The sequence below is a fragment of the Drosophila simulans genome, chromosome 2R (genome assembly GCF_016746395.2).
Source record: "Drosophila simulans strain w501 chromosome 2R, Prin_Dsim_3.1, whole genome shotgun sequence".
Classification (NCBI taxonomy): domain Eukaryota; kingdom Metazoa; phylum Arthropoda; class Insecta; order Diptera; family Drosophilidae; genus Drosophila; species Drosophila simulans.
This window is the reverse complement of record NC_052521.2, coordinates 12,961,029-12,980,400: the sequence shown is the minus strand read 5'-3', so window position 1 is coordinate 12,980,400 and position 19,372 is coordinate 12,961,029. Positions and strand designations below refer to the sequence as shown.

Below are 19,372 nucleotides of genomic sequence, written 5' to 3'. Positions count from 1 at the left end.
ATATCTATATATATCTATATATAGCTTATATCCTTTATATATAGTATTCTCTTTTCCATTTGAAGCATATCTTATTTTACTTTACATAATTATTTATAAAGGAATATAGATATTTCCACCAAAATAAGTGCATTTCCTTTTGAGTGTTTTCAAGTGTACTGTACTTAAAGACGCCTTCAAAATGAACTCAAAAACTATTTCGGCAAAACATATGGAAACATGTGTATGTATAACGTGAACGGATTTTCGGTATAACAACTCTGTAAGCAGATTCATGTTAAGCTATAACAGAGGTCCTTAAATTGGATTTATTCTGTTAACCTTAAAAAGTGCCCACATTTTTCTCAGTGCACTTTTCACCGGGCTAGGAAAACGAAATTCGAAACTGTCCAAAGACGACAAAGGAGTGCCTGGTCGAACGTAACGGGTCGGATGAGTGATCGATGCTGTCCGGGAAGAGAGTTGCTCTTGGGGATTGGGGCTCGGAACTCACCTGCGCATGATGGGCAGCGGCAGCGTGAAGCGTCCGTCGTTCATGAGGGGCGCTGGCAGCGGACCCGGCAGTGGCACCGTCGATATCACGGACGTCAGCGCTGGCGGAGGAGCCGGACTTGCATGTGCCGGCTGCTGTGCCGCCGCCGCAGCAGCAGATGCCGCAACAGCAGTCGCCGGGGGCGGCGGAGGCGGAGCGGCGGACATGGCCACGGGCACGGGCAGAGCGGTATAGGGCGGCGGGTAGTGGGCGTGCAGGATGTCTGGCAACAGAGCGCGTGCCAGTCCCATGGCGGCCGGATGAGGGTGGGGAAGTGGGTGGGGATGTGGGTGGTGCAGATGCGGTGGTGGGTGTAGTTGTGGCGGAGGAGGTGGGGGCGGGTGGCGTCGCGCATGGTGTGGCTGAAACTGTTGTTGCTGCTGTTGCTGCTGCCGGCGTTCCCGCCGCTCCTTGCGACGCTGCTCGCGTGTCCGGATCTGTTGCTGCTGCTGTTGCTGTTGCAGATTGGATGATGTACTGGCTAACAGATCATCCGTTTGGCATTCCGTTGAGGTGAAGGTGCGTGGGTGGTTATTATTGTTGCTGCTGCTGCTGGCATTCACACTGATTATATTCACACTGTTATCAGGCTGCACATGATTATTATTGCTGGCCGTGGATGCAGCAGCAACATGTTGCTGATCCCCTTTTGGGCAGCTGCTATTATTATTGAGCCTATTTTGATTTTGAACACTTGCACTAAACACTTTGGCTGCTGGCACACACTTATTGATTTCAACCACGCTGTTATTGTTGCTGATGTTGCTGTTGGTGGTGTTGCTGATGCAGCTGCTGCTGCTGCTGTTGTTGTTGTTGCTGCTGCTGCTGGGGGTGTAGCTGCAGTTGACAACGCACACGCCGTTGTTGTTGTTCACAATGCTAGTGGGCGAAGCCACCGAGACCCGATTGCCGTTACTAGTACCGTTAGTGTTGCCGTTGTTATTGTTGTTGTTGTTCACTTGGATCGTTAGGCTCGGCTGTCGCTGGCAGGACTTGGAAGTGGCTGTTGTTGTTGTTGCAGTTGCTGTTGCTGGCAGCACAGCAATGTTGCTGATGCTCCTAGCCTCATCGACAACTTGATTGTCGCCGCTGTCGGTGCTGCTGCTGCCGGACACATTGAGGAACACACTGCTGCTGCTGTTGTTGTTGCTGCTGCTGCTGTTGCTACAACTAGCAACAGTCTCCGCTGCCGCAGTGGCTGGCACATTTAGACGCATTTCGCTAACGGTGTCGGTGGCGTTGGCGTTTTCAATGTCCAACTGGCACTGGCTCAGACCCCGCTCGAATCTGCTTTCACTCGCGCGAAATTCGGCATAGAGACGCTCGAGTTCTGCCAAACATTTGTTGGGCCGCAGCACGCTGCTGCTGCTCGAATCGTACAGTGGGCGATAGTTGCTGCTAGTGCTGCTGCTGCTGTTGTAGCAATTCCGGTTGCTGCTGCTCGCGCTGTACAGTGTTGGCCCGCCGAAAGTTGCCGAGAGACTGATCGCTGAGCGCTCGCCGCTGATGTTGCTCGCGTAGCTGATGTTGCTGGCGCTGCTGTTGCTGCTCGCTGCTGTGTTCGTGTTGCTGGCTCTCAGCAGCTCTCTGCGCTCTCTGGCGGCACAGGAAACAGGTTGACTGACCTGCACTGCCACCGAGCTGGTTTCCTCATTCTCTGCCCCTGCTGCCGCTGCGGCAGCTGCTGCTGCTGATGTCGCTGTTGCAGTTGCTGCCTCATCTCTCTGTTCATTGATAATGCAATTCGCTGCGCTGCTGCCTGGGTTTTCCTCGCTTTGTTGTGATCTTGCATTCGTTGCTGGGCTTTGTGTTTCCGTTGCCGTTGTCTCAGTGTTGCTGTTGTGCTGCGTTGCAGTTGCTGGCGTGAATGGATCGCAATTCTGCGGGAGAGAGGTGGAAAAGAGAGGAAGAGAGAGAGAGAGAGATGAGCATGAGTACGTTTTGCATATAGCGAGTGACAAGATTTACGTTTCCAGTCGTAATTAATGCTAATTGCTGGGGGATTACCCGCTGCCAGTGGGTCTCATTTTCCACCAGCATTTTCCCGCCAAAAAGGTGGCGAGGTGGGTACCCGTTTGGGATCCTTCGGGCGAAGCATAAATGCGCGCTTAATTGAATTAATTAAGCCAACGCATAAACATAAAACCGTCACAAGTAATTGCTGGTGTTGTTGTGGCTGCTGCTGCCTGCGAAGTGCTGATAAAGCTGTTGGTCCCTAACCGAAACCCTAACCCATACCCTAACCCAATCCCCATCGACATGATGTGGGTTAAAAGCCAAATGCGGATATACACGCATCTCTGCTCGGTTCTGTGTGGGTTCTAATTATGTTACGCTGTGTTACTTGCATTAATTACGTCACAGAAATATAATGTGATTTACTGTTAGCCATCCACCCAGCCATCCCCTTCATTTCCCCTTCGAATCCGCTCGAATTTATTGTTCTAATGCTGCTCAGTCTTGTGCACTGCGATTGCGTTGCTCTCGAGTGCGTTGCAATCACAGCAGCAACATGCGTTAGGCGAGGGGGGTTTTTCCAAGGGGGGCTGGGTGCCGAAAAACCAAACTCATCCTCGGCTAACGGTGCCTGCCAGTTGGAAAAGCTCCGGCAACTTCATTACGTCTCGTCCATAAACCTCTCGTCATGAGTCAGTCGTCAAAAGCCACGCATATAAGCAGTGATATGTGCCGGAAAAGGGGGAAAATGTGGAGCACGAGGGTACACGAATTGAAGAAGTAGTCACTCTGAGCCATTTGTCACTGCTTATTAGATTTGGCCAGCCATGAACATCCATGGATTAGAAATACCAGAGTTCTGAGAACATTGGATGTTTCATTTGGAAACAGTAGTTTCTTTAATTGGATTACGTGTACCAGAAAATAACCTACATAAGAGTGTAGGGTATATTCATGTGCCATTCAAAAATCCAATCGATTCTCCTCTTCTAACATCGATTTGCATACGTAGGTACAAATTGTAAAACCGTTTAATGTTATGGCATTTTTATATGTTGTTTCGTGCAATTGTTACGACTCCGCGTATTTTGATAGCATTATTAGTTTTCCCAAAATGAAAACTGATATAGGGAGAAACCTCCCTATCCCCCCGTCCCCTTTTGTGAAACCATTGTCATGCACTCTCCCCACCCCATTTCTCAGCCCACCACCGCCTTTGTTGCTTGTTTGTCATTTTTGTGCGGTCAATTTTCCGTTTCGCTGACGCCACATAAACAAATTATGAAGTGTGCACAGAAAACACAGCCACATGTGAGCCCCTATGCGAGAGTACTCCATGCCGTTCTTTATGCATATGCATATAAAATTTAATATGTGGAAACAAAACCCCACCCCCGTCCCTCTATTTCGCAGACCGCCCCCGCCCCCTCGACGGACCAAGACCAACATTCGATGCTGATAGGCAACATATGGCGCTTATCGGCGAGGGATGCTAGCGGCACTTAAGGGCCTAAGTGAAGCATTAGCCCTTATCGGGGTTACAATAGGATGGTAGCGGTGCTATACGGTGCGGTGCGGGGGGGATATAGCGCGGAGTACGGGGCTGTCAATGAGCTCGATAAGGCGACAGTTCGACTTGGCGCTCCCATTTCGCGCTGGAGTCCCACAGTTTCCCATTGGCGGCGCCAAGTAATTCATGCTGAGCCCTTGACATCAAATTTGATGGTGCTCCATTAAGCAGCTGAAAGTATCGGGAGGGGTGGTATGGATATGCTATTCCATTTGCACCTGCAGAGGGCGCTAGGTGATTGCTGAAAGGTAAGCATAATCTTGGTATCTCCAAAAGGAGTTGCACTTAATGCCTCATAAAAAGTGACACTTTTAGGAGTGCACTAAATAGAAACCAGGTCATACTTTATTAACAAAGAGTCCTAAACACTTTGATTGGTTTTGAGGGAAATGGATTTCACTTACCTGCGAAATGTAGTCATCCGTAAAGGAGCGCCGTAGACCCAAGCCAGCGGGAACTTTAGCCGTTAGTGGTGCAGCCTTGGATTCAGTCTCATCCAGATCCCGATCGTGACCCCCTTCCTGATCTGGATTCTGATCCTCTGCTGCTGCTTTCGTTGGCGATCGTTGCGATCTATCACATGGTTCGAGAGCCACTCCCACTTCCCCGCTGGTCTTGAGGATCAGAGACGTGGCAGGAGGAGCTCCAATCTTCGAGCTGGAGGCGTTGTACAGGGAGTCGTAGGAGGGTGGCTCCTTGATCGAAGTAGCGGCCGTGGAGCACCATTGAGTTAAAGTGCGGGTGGGGCTTCCCTGGTAGGCGGGGAAAGAGTAGCGGTTCCGCCGACCACCCACACCGCTGGCGGAGAAGCCCACCTTGGCCAGGGGATCGAAGCCGGCGATGGCCGCGTCGAAGGCGCTTAAACTAAACGGGGGAAACGAAGGCACGGGGGGCAGAAGCAGGGCGGAACCGCTGTCCAGCGCCTGCTGGTGGTGGGCGAAAAGCGGGAGGTGGGCGTGGTGGGGCTGGTTCAAGGCCGATGCCTCGTAGCTGCTGTGCGACTTACGCAGCTGGCGATTGAGTCGCTCGTCGTCGTCCTCCTCCTCGGCCTCCTCCTCCGATGAGCTGGGCAGGGGTGTGCGCTCATAGGGCGTCCAGAGCATGGAGGAGAGCGCCTCCTCCACGTCCGGCGGTCGCTGGCGGTGCATTCCACCCGCCAGTCCCCCTGACCCACCTCCTGCCCCCGCTCCCTGCCCATGGCTGGGTGTATTCCGTTCCGACAAGGACATGCTGCAGTGGTGGTCAGATTTTGACGCCTCATCGCTCCGCTTTGCTCCACATCAGCTGCTTACATGGTGGGATATCCTAAAAGAAAAAATATAAAATTTATGTTTAAATGTTTAAGATGTTTGGTAGTTATTTTATTATAAGCATCGGCATAAGCATAAGCATATCACTGCATCGGTTGAATTAGAAGCCATTTAGAAGAAGCAAACTTAAATGAAAATTTTCCTTTTTTTTCTCATTTTTCCATTTTCTCATATCTAAAGCTTTTTTTGTTAGCCTTCGTGTCCCTTTTCCCTTAAAAAATCATGTACATCCTTTCTTAAATCCTTGCGAATATCTCATATGCACATGAGTCTGTATGCAGACTTTCAGTTTTCTTGTCGATCGAGAAATAAAACCCTGCAATGTTCCTTAAAAAAAGCCAGGCATGTAGCAGCTCGAATTGTAAATGGAAACTGAAAAACTTTTAACTAAGCAAATGGCTGACAAATTAAACGCTTACCATGCCCCAATTTCGAGGCCAGAAACTTTTCAGCCCGACTCGGCCTCTTCCAATTTGATAAATTGCGATTAAAGCATTTGAAATCGGTAGAGCTGGATGGAAAGAGGTTTTCTAATAGAATATGCCCGCCGGCGGGGGGTTTCTTTTTGCTGGCAAAGGGATGGGCTGGGGTGATGAAAATAAAAAACCTAAAAATGGAAAACCCCAAAACGAAATAAGCCAGCAGACATGAAAAACAAGCATCCGTTTTGTGGAAAATATATGCAGAAAAGTTTGCGATGCAAAGTTTTTGGCAGACTCGTCCTCTCTCGATTTTCCTCCTCTTTTGCCCCAAAGGAGTTAGGGAAAACTTTGCCGCACAGGGCGGAAAATCGAGTGTGTGTGTGTGTGTGTGTGCGTGTTTAGGCCGTGCCAAGCCAAGTTTAAACTGGCATCGAGTGGAAGGGAATGGCTTGACTGCCATACGACTAAACGGGAGACATCGAAACGGAAATGGCTGGCCATCCAGTTGACTGCTGCAATGGCATTGCCACAATAGCAAGTGCACTGAGAGAAAATGCAGCTGAATAGGACTAGTTTATAACTACAAAAATGATTATGATACAAAAATTAAGAAACAGAGGCAAATATTATAAGCAGATTGAAGACATATACAAGTATATGTCCTTTATTCCACAGGATTCACTGACCACTCCGCCCACTGATATTTTCTCAATAGCATTCAAAAGTTAACCACAAGTAGGAAATTAACTGTGCCAGTGCAGCAGTGGGGCAAGTTGAAGGCCCTTGAAGAAGTCGCTATTCCAGCTATGTGTTGCATATCCCGGGGCGCTTGAGTGTTCTAATTTTTTCACTCGCCACCCGGTTGGCCCCTTCTTCCGGCCCGTCTTTCTTTCAACCATTCTCGGCCTTCTTTTCAGGGCTTCACTGTGTTTGTGGGCTTCCACCATTGAATTGGGTGCTTTCTGCCGTTCTTTATTTTTTGTCGTGTTTTTTTGTGTTATGCTTAAATAAAGATTTGTGTTAGTGTGTTTCATTGTTGCTGTTCATCTTACTCTCTTTGTTGTTGCTGGCTTGCGCACTTTCCTTGTGTTTGTTTGGCAAGTTTATGTGTGCAGTGGCGTCCTTCATTGTTATCATGCTCAATGCTCGCCATTGCATTGTTGTGTCGAAGGAAAAGGAAGCCCCACACTCACACACACACCCACAATGGCATTGGGGCCGAATTAATAGGTATGTGCAACAATTGAGAGTGAGGCTGAATGAGTGAGCGTGTGTAATATGCATGTTACCTACTTTTGTGAGCTTTTAATTAACAACAATCCCCGCACAACAAACAAAGGCGAGAAGAAAGGGGCGGCAGAAAGCCTTGAATTCCAAAAAGACCTTGTTTGCGTGTGTTTCTTTCAGCTTGTTGAATATTTTATTTCAATTTGTGTGGGATTTGCAGCAGCCTTAAATGACATTCTCCAATTTTCGCACACTTTGAGCACTAATGAGGCCTAATTATATCGAAGTTCTGAATGAATCTTGCAGCCATTTTGTAAGTTCGCTTGATTCAAAGAGAAAATCGCCACAAAGGAAATAAATAAGCAGAGAAATATTCAAATATTTACGCAGCGGAAACTCAGCGAAAAGTCTGCGGAAAACGTCGTCCAAATGAGCACTGCACCATTCAATGGAATTATTTACATAAATATTCACAGAGCGACCAAGTTGCTGGCATATTTTATTTTTTATTTCTATGTGCCATTTTTATTTGACTAGACGTGCGTCGTCAGTCAATCATGCTCCAGAACTTTCTGCCGCTGGGGAATTTTTATTTCTGCCTCCCCCCCAAACCCCTAGAAAGATGGAGCTGTTGCTGAGAAAAAGAAAACTTGGCAGCAGCAGCATCGTTGCCATCGACAACTGAGCACAGTGGCAAATTGCTGCCAGTATGTTTGTAATGCAAACAAACTTTATCTAATTAAAGGAACACGTGTTACCCAACACGCCCCCTTTTCCGTCTAGGGAGCATCTTGCCGCCGTCTTTGGGGATCGAGGTCTATATCTCCGTCCGAATATTGCTGGGATGCCAGCAGCTGCTTTACATTGATGACGAGGCACTCGAAATGCTTTTGATGTCTCACTTTGCATTTGCCGATTCGACAGCTTCGCATGTGAGTGTGTGGGTGTGATTGTGTGAGTGTGCGAGTATGAGTGTGCGTGTGTGCGTAACTTCCGTTTCCTGTGCCCCCTAGGCTGCCAGCGTTACGTCCCCCTCTTCCGGCTGACTGAGCGTCGTCGTCTCTAGTCTGGCACTGTCGAGTGCCTTTTGAGTTGTTTGTCAATATGTAGACCATTATTCAATCAATATATTGACACACATTTCATTTCCTCTCGACAAACGCCCGCCATACTGGCAGTCCTTCGAGTGGAGGCCACCATCTTCCCTCTGGCCCATAATCCGGCCAAGTGCTAATCGCAAACAAAGTAGTTTTTGCTTGAGTTCCATTTCAATTTCTTTTGACGTCTCACCCGCTCATTTTGGCCCATTTTTATGGCCCGTGGCTGTTTGGTTTTCGCTACGCCTTCGTCGCCACTTCCTTGCGAATCCATCCAATTCGATTCGATTGATTCCTTCGTCTCAGCTTTACGTACTTTGACACACTTCCAAGGCTCCGTGATGCCTTTGCCCCCAGGGACTTACATTTCCGCTTAACTATTGTTGGCAGGGCAGGAGTTCTTAGGGATCGAGCGGAGGAGATGGTGGCAAAGGAAAGGGAAAGCGGAGAGTATACTCCTCAAATTGAATTTGAAGCCGGGTTCCCTGCTCTGTTATTTGCACACGAGCCGATATTCCACTTCTTTTGCCTTCCCATTTTTAATTTAATTCGGCATTCGGCGCCTTTTGCTTTGGCACTTAAAAAGTTTTTCCCAGTGCCCGAAAGTAGGCAACGAATCCCGACCCGTATCCGATATAGGAAAAAATCGTGTCAGTTAATACACTTTGAGAAAAATAGTGCACTTATTCAGCAATTTAGGGAAATAAAAGTTGTAACTTTAAAAGTGCCATTAATACTTTTATTTTATATGATAAAAGCAAACACAATTTACATTAATAAAGAGCACTAACATCTAGATTGGTTTACTCAATAGTTCAGAAAACACAGTATCACGAATTTTAAATCAGATTAAAATTGCATTGACACAAAACCAGCAGACAGGTTACCCAAAACGAACTAAATTTAGTAAAATATTTCATGCTTTTATTTTTGTACTATTTTTTCTCACTGCTCTGGCATCGAAATGCGCAAACGAATGCGATCGAGTTGCTAAATCACTTAAGCCATTCAAGTTTCGTTTCGATTTTGAAGCGAGGCAAGGAACAGGGAAATTGTGATAGAGAGATTACTTCTGTAGTTGGGAGATTTGTTAGGGAAAGCTGGAGTATCAGTGCTGCGGATTGACTTCTGAGGCATGCCCCAATAATCCGCACTGAATTTGGGTCTTTTCTTTTTTTGAGAAGGGGATAGATGAATTCCCAAGGCCCGTGCACTGCATAATTAAGTGCGGCAAGTGCGGTATTCAATTTAAGTTTTTCCTACTCCTCCCAGGGCTTCAATTAACGAACTAAAACAAGCTGCTAACTTGGGCAAAACAAAGAAGGGCTGCAGCACAAGGTGCTCTTCGCTTACCATGCAGTTTGCCTGCCCTTCGGATCCTACGGATGTGAGGGGCAAATACAAAACAGGACCTTAAAGCTGCTTTGACTGGCGGCTGCTCTTCAAAGTTTCAAGGCTCTGGCCAAGTTTTTTGTCCACCTCGAGTCCTTTGCGAATGTCAGGGGCGGCGTCGGCGGCGGCGGGGGCGTGGTGATGCGCTTAATTATGCTAAAAGCAGGCAGCAACTTTGCCAGCTACAGAAATGAATATTTACACCTGCCCGGATGCAAATGTGGCGCCAATGTCAAAGCCATTCAGTGCCGCAGTGCCAGAGGTAAACAAAACTCCGATATGTATCTTTTGGCACTATTCAATGCTAGTGATTTCATTTAGTTAACGTATTTCACAAATCACTTTCGAGTCCAAAGTTTTTGGGCTGCTCGTAAACGCTTTTAATGTTCTCAAACACTTTCGGAAGCCGCAGCCATTTCTCACTTCTTACGACTTTTGGGAATTGTACCGTTAAAGCCCGGAAAAACACTGGATTCGCACAGGCTTTTGCGACGGAAAACGCGAACGAACTGACTGGCTGCGAAACTGAACAATGGCTTTTCAATGCTAACTTGGCTCGGCTTGGAAAACTCAACACACAGGCTCTCTGCCATTTTTGGTGAGTCTGCGCACGGTTTTCCGCGCTCTGTTAATCTGCACGTGCATTTCACTTCCAGGAAAATCGCCCCGCATCCGCTACCCAACCGAAATGTGTGTGGAAAATGTTTGTTTACATTTGGCAGAAAGCAGCTGCGCTGGAGAAGGAGGCTGAAGGACCGGGGAATCAAGCCCCAATTGGATGTTGCCTACTTTTGGGCTCGTGAAATATGACTTCTGCAATCGAAGTGGAGATGCAATTGCATTTGGCCTAAAGGCCTGCAACCAGCTGTTCCGGAAGCGTTAGTAAGGCTTGTAAGCCGGGCTAAAACCGATTGCCGACACAGCTTTGACACAGCCTCCATCCATCTAATGAACTGCCGCCTTTCGCCGGCTGCTGATGGACAAACTTTTTTAATTATCATTAATGAACTCGCAGGGCGCAATCATTGGCCAAGTTGTGCTTTGCAATTATTTTAATGTTCAATGAGGTTGCTGCAGCAGTCATCGCCAATGATTTATTACCGCCCCCTTAGCTTTTCCGAAGGCCATGGCCGTCGGAGTCCAGAGTCCAAAGTCCAAAGCCCAAAGTGTGTGTGAGTTGCCGACATTGGCAATTAGATAGCTGAAGGGAGGGTAGGGAGCGGGAAGGTCCATGAAACAGCGTTTATGTTTAATGCGTTATAATGGCCGTTGTAAGTGTACATAAGTTGATATAAAAGTTTTATGGCCCGGGCGTGAGCAGCCTCCGGGATCCGATATGGAAAAAGGAAAATGCGGGACGGAAAAACCGAAGGGGCAGTGGAACGGGCTGGATAGTAAAACCACAATGGAGCACAGCCAAAACAAACAAATCGATGAGTTATTTCCAAAGTTAAGGCAATTGAAATTTAGATTTAATTTCACTCTCGACACTCTGGTCAGAAAATAAATTATTGACTTTCCAATTGAATTATTGCCACTGCCGGCTACAAAGCTACAAATTTATGAATTTTTGTTGTGTCTCTTTTTGGCTGGAAAACCCCAAAGATGGGCACTTTTTGAGGTTCTCGATCGGGATCAAGCTGGAACATAAATAATTTAGCCCAGACCTTTTATTGAATTACTCTGATATTGCCAGCCATAAATTATGTATATTCAACAATTTTCCATAATTTATGCGTGCTTCAAAACAATTTAACCCCCCGCCCGCCGCACGAAACACATCGATAGAAATAATTTCAATAGAAAGACCTAAGCGCATGAGGCGGCCAAACAAACAAACACGCACGAATGCCTCCCCAAAAACACGCACACAACCACACACACACACGCACTTTCAACCGCCCACGCACACATCCACACAGCCACACGCGTACGTGTGCTTAGACAGATATCCGTATCTATAACTGCCTCACAATTGCAGCGCACTTGCCGCGCAAAGACCGATAAAAGAATAAACAAGGAATGCTGGTTGAATTTGGGGTACAAACCGTCCATAAAACACCCTTTCGGCCAGAAACTTGCAGTATTCTCGTCCTTATTCATTAACTATATTAACCAATTTATTATATATTTGTTAATAACAACAAGAAACAACTTTAAGGAAGTGAGATTTTCTTGCATCTCCCATATTACTTGATTAAATCATCATATAACTTTAATCAACTTATGCAAACATGTTTTAAATATAAGATCAAATAGGTTTCTTAGCAAAGGAAAGGAGTATATAGTAGGTGGGTATTACCGCTTCATAGGGCAGTGCCCTTAACCACTTCCATTTCGCTTTTACAACCCTGCCCTTGCAAGTGAGCCGAAGGACCCAGACCCCATTTATGACATATGCGCAGGTCGAAGGGCAGTGGTGGGGGAGTAGGGCCTGCAGCCGGCAGACGCATCGCCAGGACAACTCCAATCCCCTTTTCGACCCGCTCCTGGCCGATCCAACCCCAATAGCCCCTTCTCCCCAGCCACCAGAGGCAGTGGCAAAAAATCTTCGGTTTAAGCGATTTCGCCTGCTTGGGGCAAGAAGTTTTTTCTTTTGATGCCGCTGTCGCTGGCGTTGCATGGAAAATGGCTGTATATGAATCGGAATCCGCAGATCCACGCTTTTCCCCCCATTGGCAAACTGTGGCAGTTGGAGAAAGTGGGGAAAGGAGGTTGGGGCAGCTAGGTAACCGTAAAATAGAATGGAAATGGGAATGGGGCGCTGGAGTGCTGGAGCGGGGTGAAAGGCAAGAATTGCAATAAAACATAAAATTGCTGACTTCAATTCGTTTGCCATTTAGGTTTCGTTTTCCATTTTTTTCCATGGCCCATCTGGGCCATATGACGTGCGCGCGTGTGTGTGTTTGTAAGTGTGTGTGTGTAGGTGGCAGAGGGGGGCGTGGGCGTGTAGAAGGGCGTGTGGCAACCTGCGTTCGCCCCTTTATATATTTTATTAGGTTTTATTTGATTTACACTTGTTTTGTGCTGAAAGCACTTCGCCCACGGACTGTGAGTGCATGTGTGTGAGTGTGTGTGTGAAGGGAAGAAAAAGAGTGAAAAGGAAGTGGGAGTGCGAGTGCGACGGAAAGACTTCCGCTTTTGAGTTCAGTGTTTTTGTTCGTCTTCTCTCCATTTAAATATAAAAATTGGTAGATCTATGCTAGAAATATTTAAAGCTAAGCTTAGTTTTGACAATTACTACTACACTTACTAAACTTATATTTTCAATAAGAAATAACTTTTTCTTTAACACATAAGGACAATGCAAAGATTGGTTTGCTTTAATCTTTTTATGCTCAATTATTATTTATTATTATTATTATTTATTCTTAATTAAACTTATAAGAATACTTAAAAATCCCATCTTAAATAGCTATTTATGGAGAGAACACTGAAGAAGGCTATAATTGAGTATCAGCCAGCTAAAAACTCAATTGATAGATTAAGAAATATTAAAATCGAAAATATCAAAAATCATAAAAATATGAAAGTGATAAGTATTCCTTAAACGACTTCCTTACCTGTACCTCCCAAGCGAAAATAAAACCCTTTCTGTCCAGAACTGTATAAAGGCAGTTTATACGCAGAAGTTTTCCGTGCTGAGAATGGAAATCCTTTCTGCCGCTTCCAGCTAAAGCACAATTAATTAAGCACGCACAGTGGAAGCACAAAGATTTTAATTAAAAATTTGCTGAAGCTGCACAAGTGTCCTGCATCCACCACCCAGCCACACCCCTTTCATCCACTGTTCATATAGCATCCTTTGTCGAGCCATCCGAGTTGCACTTTGTTTCATTATTTCATTACATGCCTGAGCTCCAATTGTAAGGCTTTCAATTTAAGCCGAAAACTGATGAACGGCAATTGGTAATTGCCAATTGACAATTGTCGATTGGCCATACAATCGGCGCACTACCTGCATCCATGCAATGCCACCCACAATGGCGCCACTTTCGCCACCCATTTCTCCATCGACACCCTTGACACACTGAGCGCTAACAAACATTCAGCTATTTTTGCTCCACTTCCCCGGAGATAACCTTTATCAACTTATGGGTTAACCCATCCATTGGAGCGGCAACTGTCTCAGCGCGAAATTCTAAAGAGCTGCCTTTGGGCCATAAGGTGTTAATGAGTGCGATAAGATCCAAATTAGAATATTCATAATTCATCGTGTTTGCGGGGCGCTTTTCAATGCGAGCTGCTCTTTGCCGGCCATGTTTGTTGAGGGCTGCAGGCCATTTTCTGTATGACGGCCCTCTTAAATCGATTTTATGATCCGTACACGCATTCAATAATGTTTAAGTGCATTTGGTAAATAGAAACGGCTTATTTCCACAATTAGTTTGATAGTGAAATTAAAATTTAAAACCAATAAAGCTTTAAACTCAATCCATATCTTTGTATGTACGCATATTTATGTCATATATGTAATTCATACTTGATGGCTTGCTATTGATAATAAATTTATTTGGGCCTTCACCGTATTTAAGAATGCTTAAATTTATTAATATCTGTAAATGAATTGAGGCGAGCTCGATTGCATAAGCAACTTAAACTGACCAACTACGGAATAAATGGAGTACATTTTCCTTCACCTGAAACTCGTTCTCCTACCCGTGAACACCTGTGTTTGCTTTTAAGCTTAGCGCCAGCAGTCCCAAAGACAAAAACAGCTTCACACGCTCAACTCCTGTCCTTAACTGTCCGTGTCCGGAACCGTGCTCCAAGCACCAGGCCCCCAACTCCAGTCCACCGTGCTCCATGCTTGTGGGTCCGCAGGTATTAAGGTCAGAAGTATAAAACATGCAAAGCTGCCGGGCAGCCTCACCTCGAATCCTGGCCAGAGGGCAGAAAACGCAGGCAGTCCATCACAAAAACAAACACCCGGCGAGTGTTAACCGACTCGGACTACGATTTCGACCAGGGGTTTAAACCGGAAGCGAGATAGCTGCTGAATCATAGTTTTACAGCGCAGTGCAGTGGTTTTATAGTGACTTGGCTTCTGGAAAATGGAAAATATATAATAAAATCAAACCGTTAGCCAGAAAAGGAAATGTTCTTTAAAATTACCATTCAAATTTTACATATAGCTAAATGAGGTATGGTATATAATTTAATGATTTCTAGTGAATTCTTTATTATAAAAGAGGCTTTATATGTATTGAGAAACTGTGATTGCTTAAAGTTCAGCATGTATTTACCTGTTTTTACTAGGCCCTTTCAACTTAGACCATTTCTGAGATACCACTTCTGATAGGTCATCCCCGAAAAATTGTGTTTGAAGAACCTAATTAAATACCTTTCCCGAAAGATGGCAAAAAATCTTTGGCAAAGCATCAGTGTTTTGGCTGTGACTGTACTGGCTCATAGTCTGGAATTTCTCTTATGTTGCGCCCATAAATATGCTACACATTGGCGTTGGCTCGTCCACTCCTTAACCCTCCAACGGGACCCAACGCCCCTTTCGACCCCCTCACTTACGACCCCGGACTTTGATGTTTTCGCTGCGTAGGGAAGCAGTTTAGACGGACATACTCCCTTGTCATTTGCGGTTGCTCTGGTTTCCGGTTAACACGCACACACACCAACACGCTAGCACTTCCACACACACAAACACACACGCAGCCATGCATATGCATATGAAAGTGTTCGTGTGTGTGTGTGTGAAGTTTGGCTTGTCTGTTTTGATCCCTTGTTAATAATATAAATGATGATTTATGACCCTCGAAGGAGGTCCAGCGGAGCGGCGATTGTTGGCCGTGGGGTCAGCAAGGGGTCACTGGTCATGGGCGTGGGGTCAGGGGATCCGTGAGAGACAATGGTCTAATGAATTATTGATCAACTTAAAGATGGCCACAACTGGCAGCCTAATTGTCAATTACCCACCCAGACAGTTAAGCGAACTTCAAGCGGTTCATGTTTTTCATGACTCCCAGAATATTTCGCTTAGCCAAACAAAACATAAAGCGTTTCCACCCCGCTTTTGGCTGAAGAAAATATTTAAAGCATTTGCCAGCACATTAAAATCGAATTTTGCATAGCAAAACAGCGAAATAATACAAAAAATTGAAACCACACCGAGGGAGAGCCGAGCACAAGGAAGCGCTTGGAGGGCATAAAAAAGCCACAGGGCTCGGTTCTGTGACCCACAGCACAAAACAGTAACAAAAACAACGAAAATTTATGCAAACGAATTAAATTGGCAGGCTGGCGGGAAGCCAGAAGCGGTCTGAATCAGAAACATAGGACCAAAACCGGGACCAGGATCAGCGCCCACCCGCTGATGGCGCCCGCCCGAGCGTAATGATATAATACATTATTTTTCCAAATTTAAATATTTACCCGAACTCACCTTCGCACGCGGTCGAAAACAATTCCACTTACGGCCGATAAGCGCAGGCCCCACGGCCCCAAACTTTGGCAATTAGCCCCCAAAAAAAAGCGAAGAGCCAAGCAAATCGAAGCCAACCACGAGGACCCACCTAATTGGTATGCCCCCAGAGTTCAAATCGTTTACGCAACATACAACACACAACGGCCAACAACACACGACGCCTGCTTATGAAATTGAAAATTGCACAGAGCGACAATAATTCATTTCCTCGCAACGAAAGCCTAGACTATAGCTATAGCTATGGCCATATCATAAGTCAGAGTCAGCCCAGAAATATAACAACAGACGACGCATGCCAAGCACATATATCATACTGCCAGTGGAGCGTGAATCGAAATGGAACTGGAGCTGAAGCTGGAACTGAGGATGGGGATGGGGATGGGGCTGGAAAACGGGTGCCAAAAGGCGGGATGAGTGCAGTGAAATGAAAATAAACAAGCCGAAAAGCGATTCATGGCGAGCAAAAAGGTTAACACCACACTGAGGGTCAAGGATCTACGCCTGGGAAAATAATACAAAATTAATTGAAATTTCAGAATCAGCTCAAATATATCACAATTCACTTGAACCTATTAGATAAAATTTGAAATATTCTTTATAATGCACACTATACGTTTGTAGAGTTATAATATCAGATATCTCTTAAGTATTTCAATTTAATTAATGCTAAACATATTCAAAGATTCTATTACGTTATCATCAACTTAGACTAGTGGCTCCAAGCTGTCCATTATTAAATATGAAACCATTTGTTTACAATTAATTGTTTATCCTAAGTTTTGCAAACTTGAAGGTCGGTAATGCCATATTCCAAAACGTTTTCTTTATAAATTCTGAAAGCATTTAATATCATAAATACTGCTGCATGCTGTTCCTAGCAACTATTGGAATGCTTTCCGCCGAATGAGTAAATTCCGCTTCGGTCTCCCAGCTACCCAGCTATTTCTTGGAATCAGGAACTGACTCAGACCCATGGAGAATTCCGCGGCGGGAAGTTCGGGAGTGAATGAGTGAATGACAGGGAAGTAGCCCGCTGTGCTCCAACCCCCCAGCCACCCAACTCCACCGTTTCCCGCACCCTTCGCACGTGGCGAATTTCCATTGTTGGCAACAAGGCAGTGTCCTTAGGCCAATGCATTTGATTGTGTTTGTTAGCCCACACAATGGTGGTGTGCTGGGTAATGGTATTGGTGGTGTCTGTGTCTGTGTGTGCGTGTCGTTGTCTTGACTTCCCGGGGAATTGTTGCTGCCGTGTTCCCATTTACATGTACCCCTGGCCTGTCCTTTCCGGCGGCTCCTCTTCCTCTTCTTGTGGCGGGCCCATAACACGGTTATTGCATTAAGTAAAGTTGTAGCCTAGATTTGAACGCCGCCCAACCGCCCATCCGGCAAACCATCCCCTTCCAAGGACCTTCGCTTTGTTTAAACATTCAACTTTCATTACCTCTCCTTTTGGCAGCCCCATTTTCCCACACCACCCAGCGAACGCCCACTTTTGCATATTTAATAAAGTTTTCAGTTAATTTTCATCATTCGCATTATTTTCGCGGCACATGCGTGTTAACAATTTATTCCGCGACGCCATCCATTCATCTTTTTTTGGCCCGCAGCATCCTAAATATTTATGAGCCAGTTTGGAGCTCTTCAGAGCGGTAAATATTTAAAGGAGCATATATTTTTCAGCCGGCACAGCTTTAAAAGTATCTATTATAGTTCGACACACGCGTAATTTGCCGTCGAATAATGCGATAATAATAATTGGATGCTCGACGATGATATAATTAAAAGTGACAACTTTCCGAGTTCATGGCTAAAATGCTTTAATGCGAATGGCCAGCGGGCTGTGGGCTGTGGCCAGTGGGTGGAAAGGGGTGGACTCCTCCATAAATGGGGGTCGTGACACGACAAAGTCATCCAGGCTGACACTAACAAGCGAACGCGGCATTGTTGCTCCCCGAAATACCAAATACCAAATTCAAACCCGAGTGGAAGTCCCGAATCGCAATGAAAACATCCCATGGAGCAGAGCCAGTGCCACCAGAATGCATTCGCCCCGGAAAAAGCGAAAAACGAAAACAATGTCAAACACATCAAAGTCAAGCAGCGATTTCCCAACCCGAAAAACGCCCACTCCTATGCAAATGGCAGGCAAATCAACTAAAAAATCACAACAAAAAGTGGCAGAAGAAAAAAAAAAATATATATGTATGTACGTTGATGCGGAGGAAAACGATGGCGGCGAAAAAGTAAAAGGCAAAAATGTCGAGGGAAAAAGTGCAGTTTTGGCAAAAATGGAAAACGATGTCAAATGCAAATTGACAGCTTTCAATATCAATTCCAAAACAATCGGCGAACTGCACGCGAGGGAAATGAAATGCCAGCGCGAGCGAAGTAAAATCAATTTTCCTCGTCACGAGTGCATCAGACAGAGAAGACATCCTTACAATCTCTCCCTCTCTCTCTTTCGGGCATTTTCACTAGCCATGTAACACTTCAACTTCATTCGATTGAAGCCATTCAAATGCAATCAAACGGCTTGACAGGTTAAATTAATTAAACCGGATTTATGTGGATACTTGGGACATCTGAAATGGACAATCCATGGCTCACTTTGCTGTGGGTTTGGGCAGTTGCTTTTGATGCGGTTTCCCTGCGTCTTAGTCGCATTTCTCGAATGCCAAAGGCCAAAGGCCAGGGACCAGCAGCCAGGAGCCAGGAACCAAAGCAAAGCAAAGTACCAAAGGTCCTGAGCCATCACCAAGAAGGATCTCATCATCGTCGTGCGGCTGATGTGTGCGGTTTGACTACATTTCGCAAATTACCCTTGTGGTGAGCTCTGGCCGTCAGTGTTTGTCAATGGAATAAGTATTTAATCGCAAAATGAGTAATTTGCATAAATTAACTCGGCTCACGGGGCTGAACTTGGACTGCATTTGCATTAGCAGCGATAAGGATGTATCAGCATTTAACAACGCCCTTCCAAAACCAACCCACCCCCCCATCATTTTCCCGCAGGACTCGTTATCTTGCTATCCACAGCAGCGGCGAATTCGAGTCGAGAAAATTGCGCAACTTGGTGCATTTCAACGGCAAATTATTAAACCTGCCGCCGAGCAGGCAGGCGGGCAGGCAGGCTCTAAGGAAACGAGGAAAAGCGGAAAATCGGACCGAGGAAATATAATGCGAAGGGGCATAAATTCAGGGCATAAATTTCAATGCCCCTTGTGCGCATTTTTCTTATCGTCAGGAAATTCCATGTAAGAGTTCGCAGACGAATCGAATCGAATCGTATCGAACCGAATCGATCCGGACCATGGCAACGTTATGAAAATTATGAGCGCTCCACGGGGACGAGCCATCGATTTTTGCTCAAGTTCAGGGCGGAAAACATAATGGCGAAATATAGCTGGAAAAGTCAGTCGAGCGG

At 45.8% G+C, this 19,372-nt stretch overlaps 1 protein-coding gene across 3 annotated transcripts in view; it reads right to left on the bottom strand.

Moving 5' to 3' along the window:
• The window catches only part of LOC6734653 (serine-rich adhesin for platelets), a 34,612-nt gene extending 24,576 nt beyond the window's left edge, over positions 1 to 10,036 (bottom strand). For 2 of the 3 annotated variants that reach the window (XM_039292074.2, XM_039292076.2), the window contains exons 1-3: positions 9,468 to 10,036; positions 4,463 to 5,363; positions 494 to 2,412 (exon numbers count right to left, since the gene is read on the bottom strand). In XM_039292074.2, coding sequence (XP_039148008.1) covers positions 494 to 2,412; positions 4,463 to 5,287 — 2,744 coding nt within the window. In that variant the 5' untranslated portion in view covers positions 5,288 to 5,363; positions 9,468 to 10,036. The remainder of the gene's footprint in view (positions 1 to 493; positions 2,413 to 4,462; positions 5,364 to 9,467) is intronic. The other variant, XM_016168167.3, reaches the window with a different exon arrangement.
• Between the last annotated feature and the right edge of the window lie 9,336 nt (positions 10,037 to 19,372).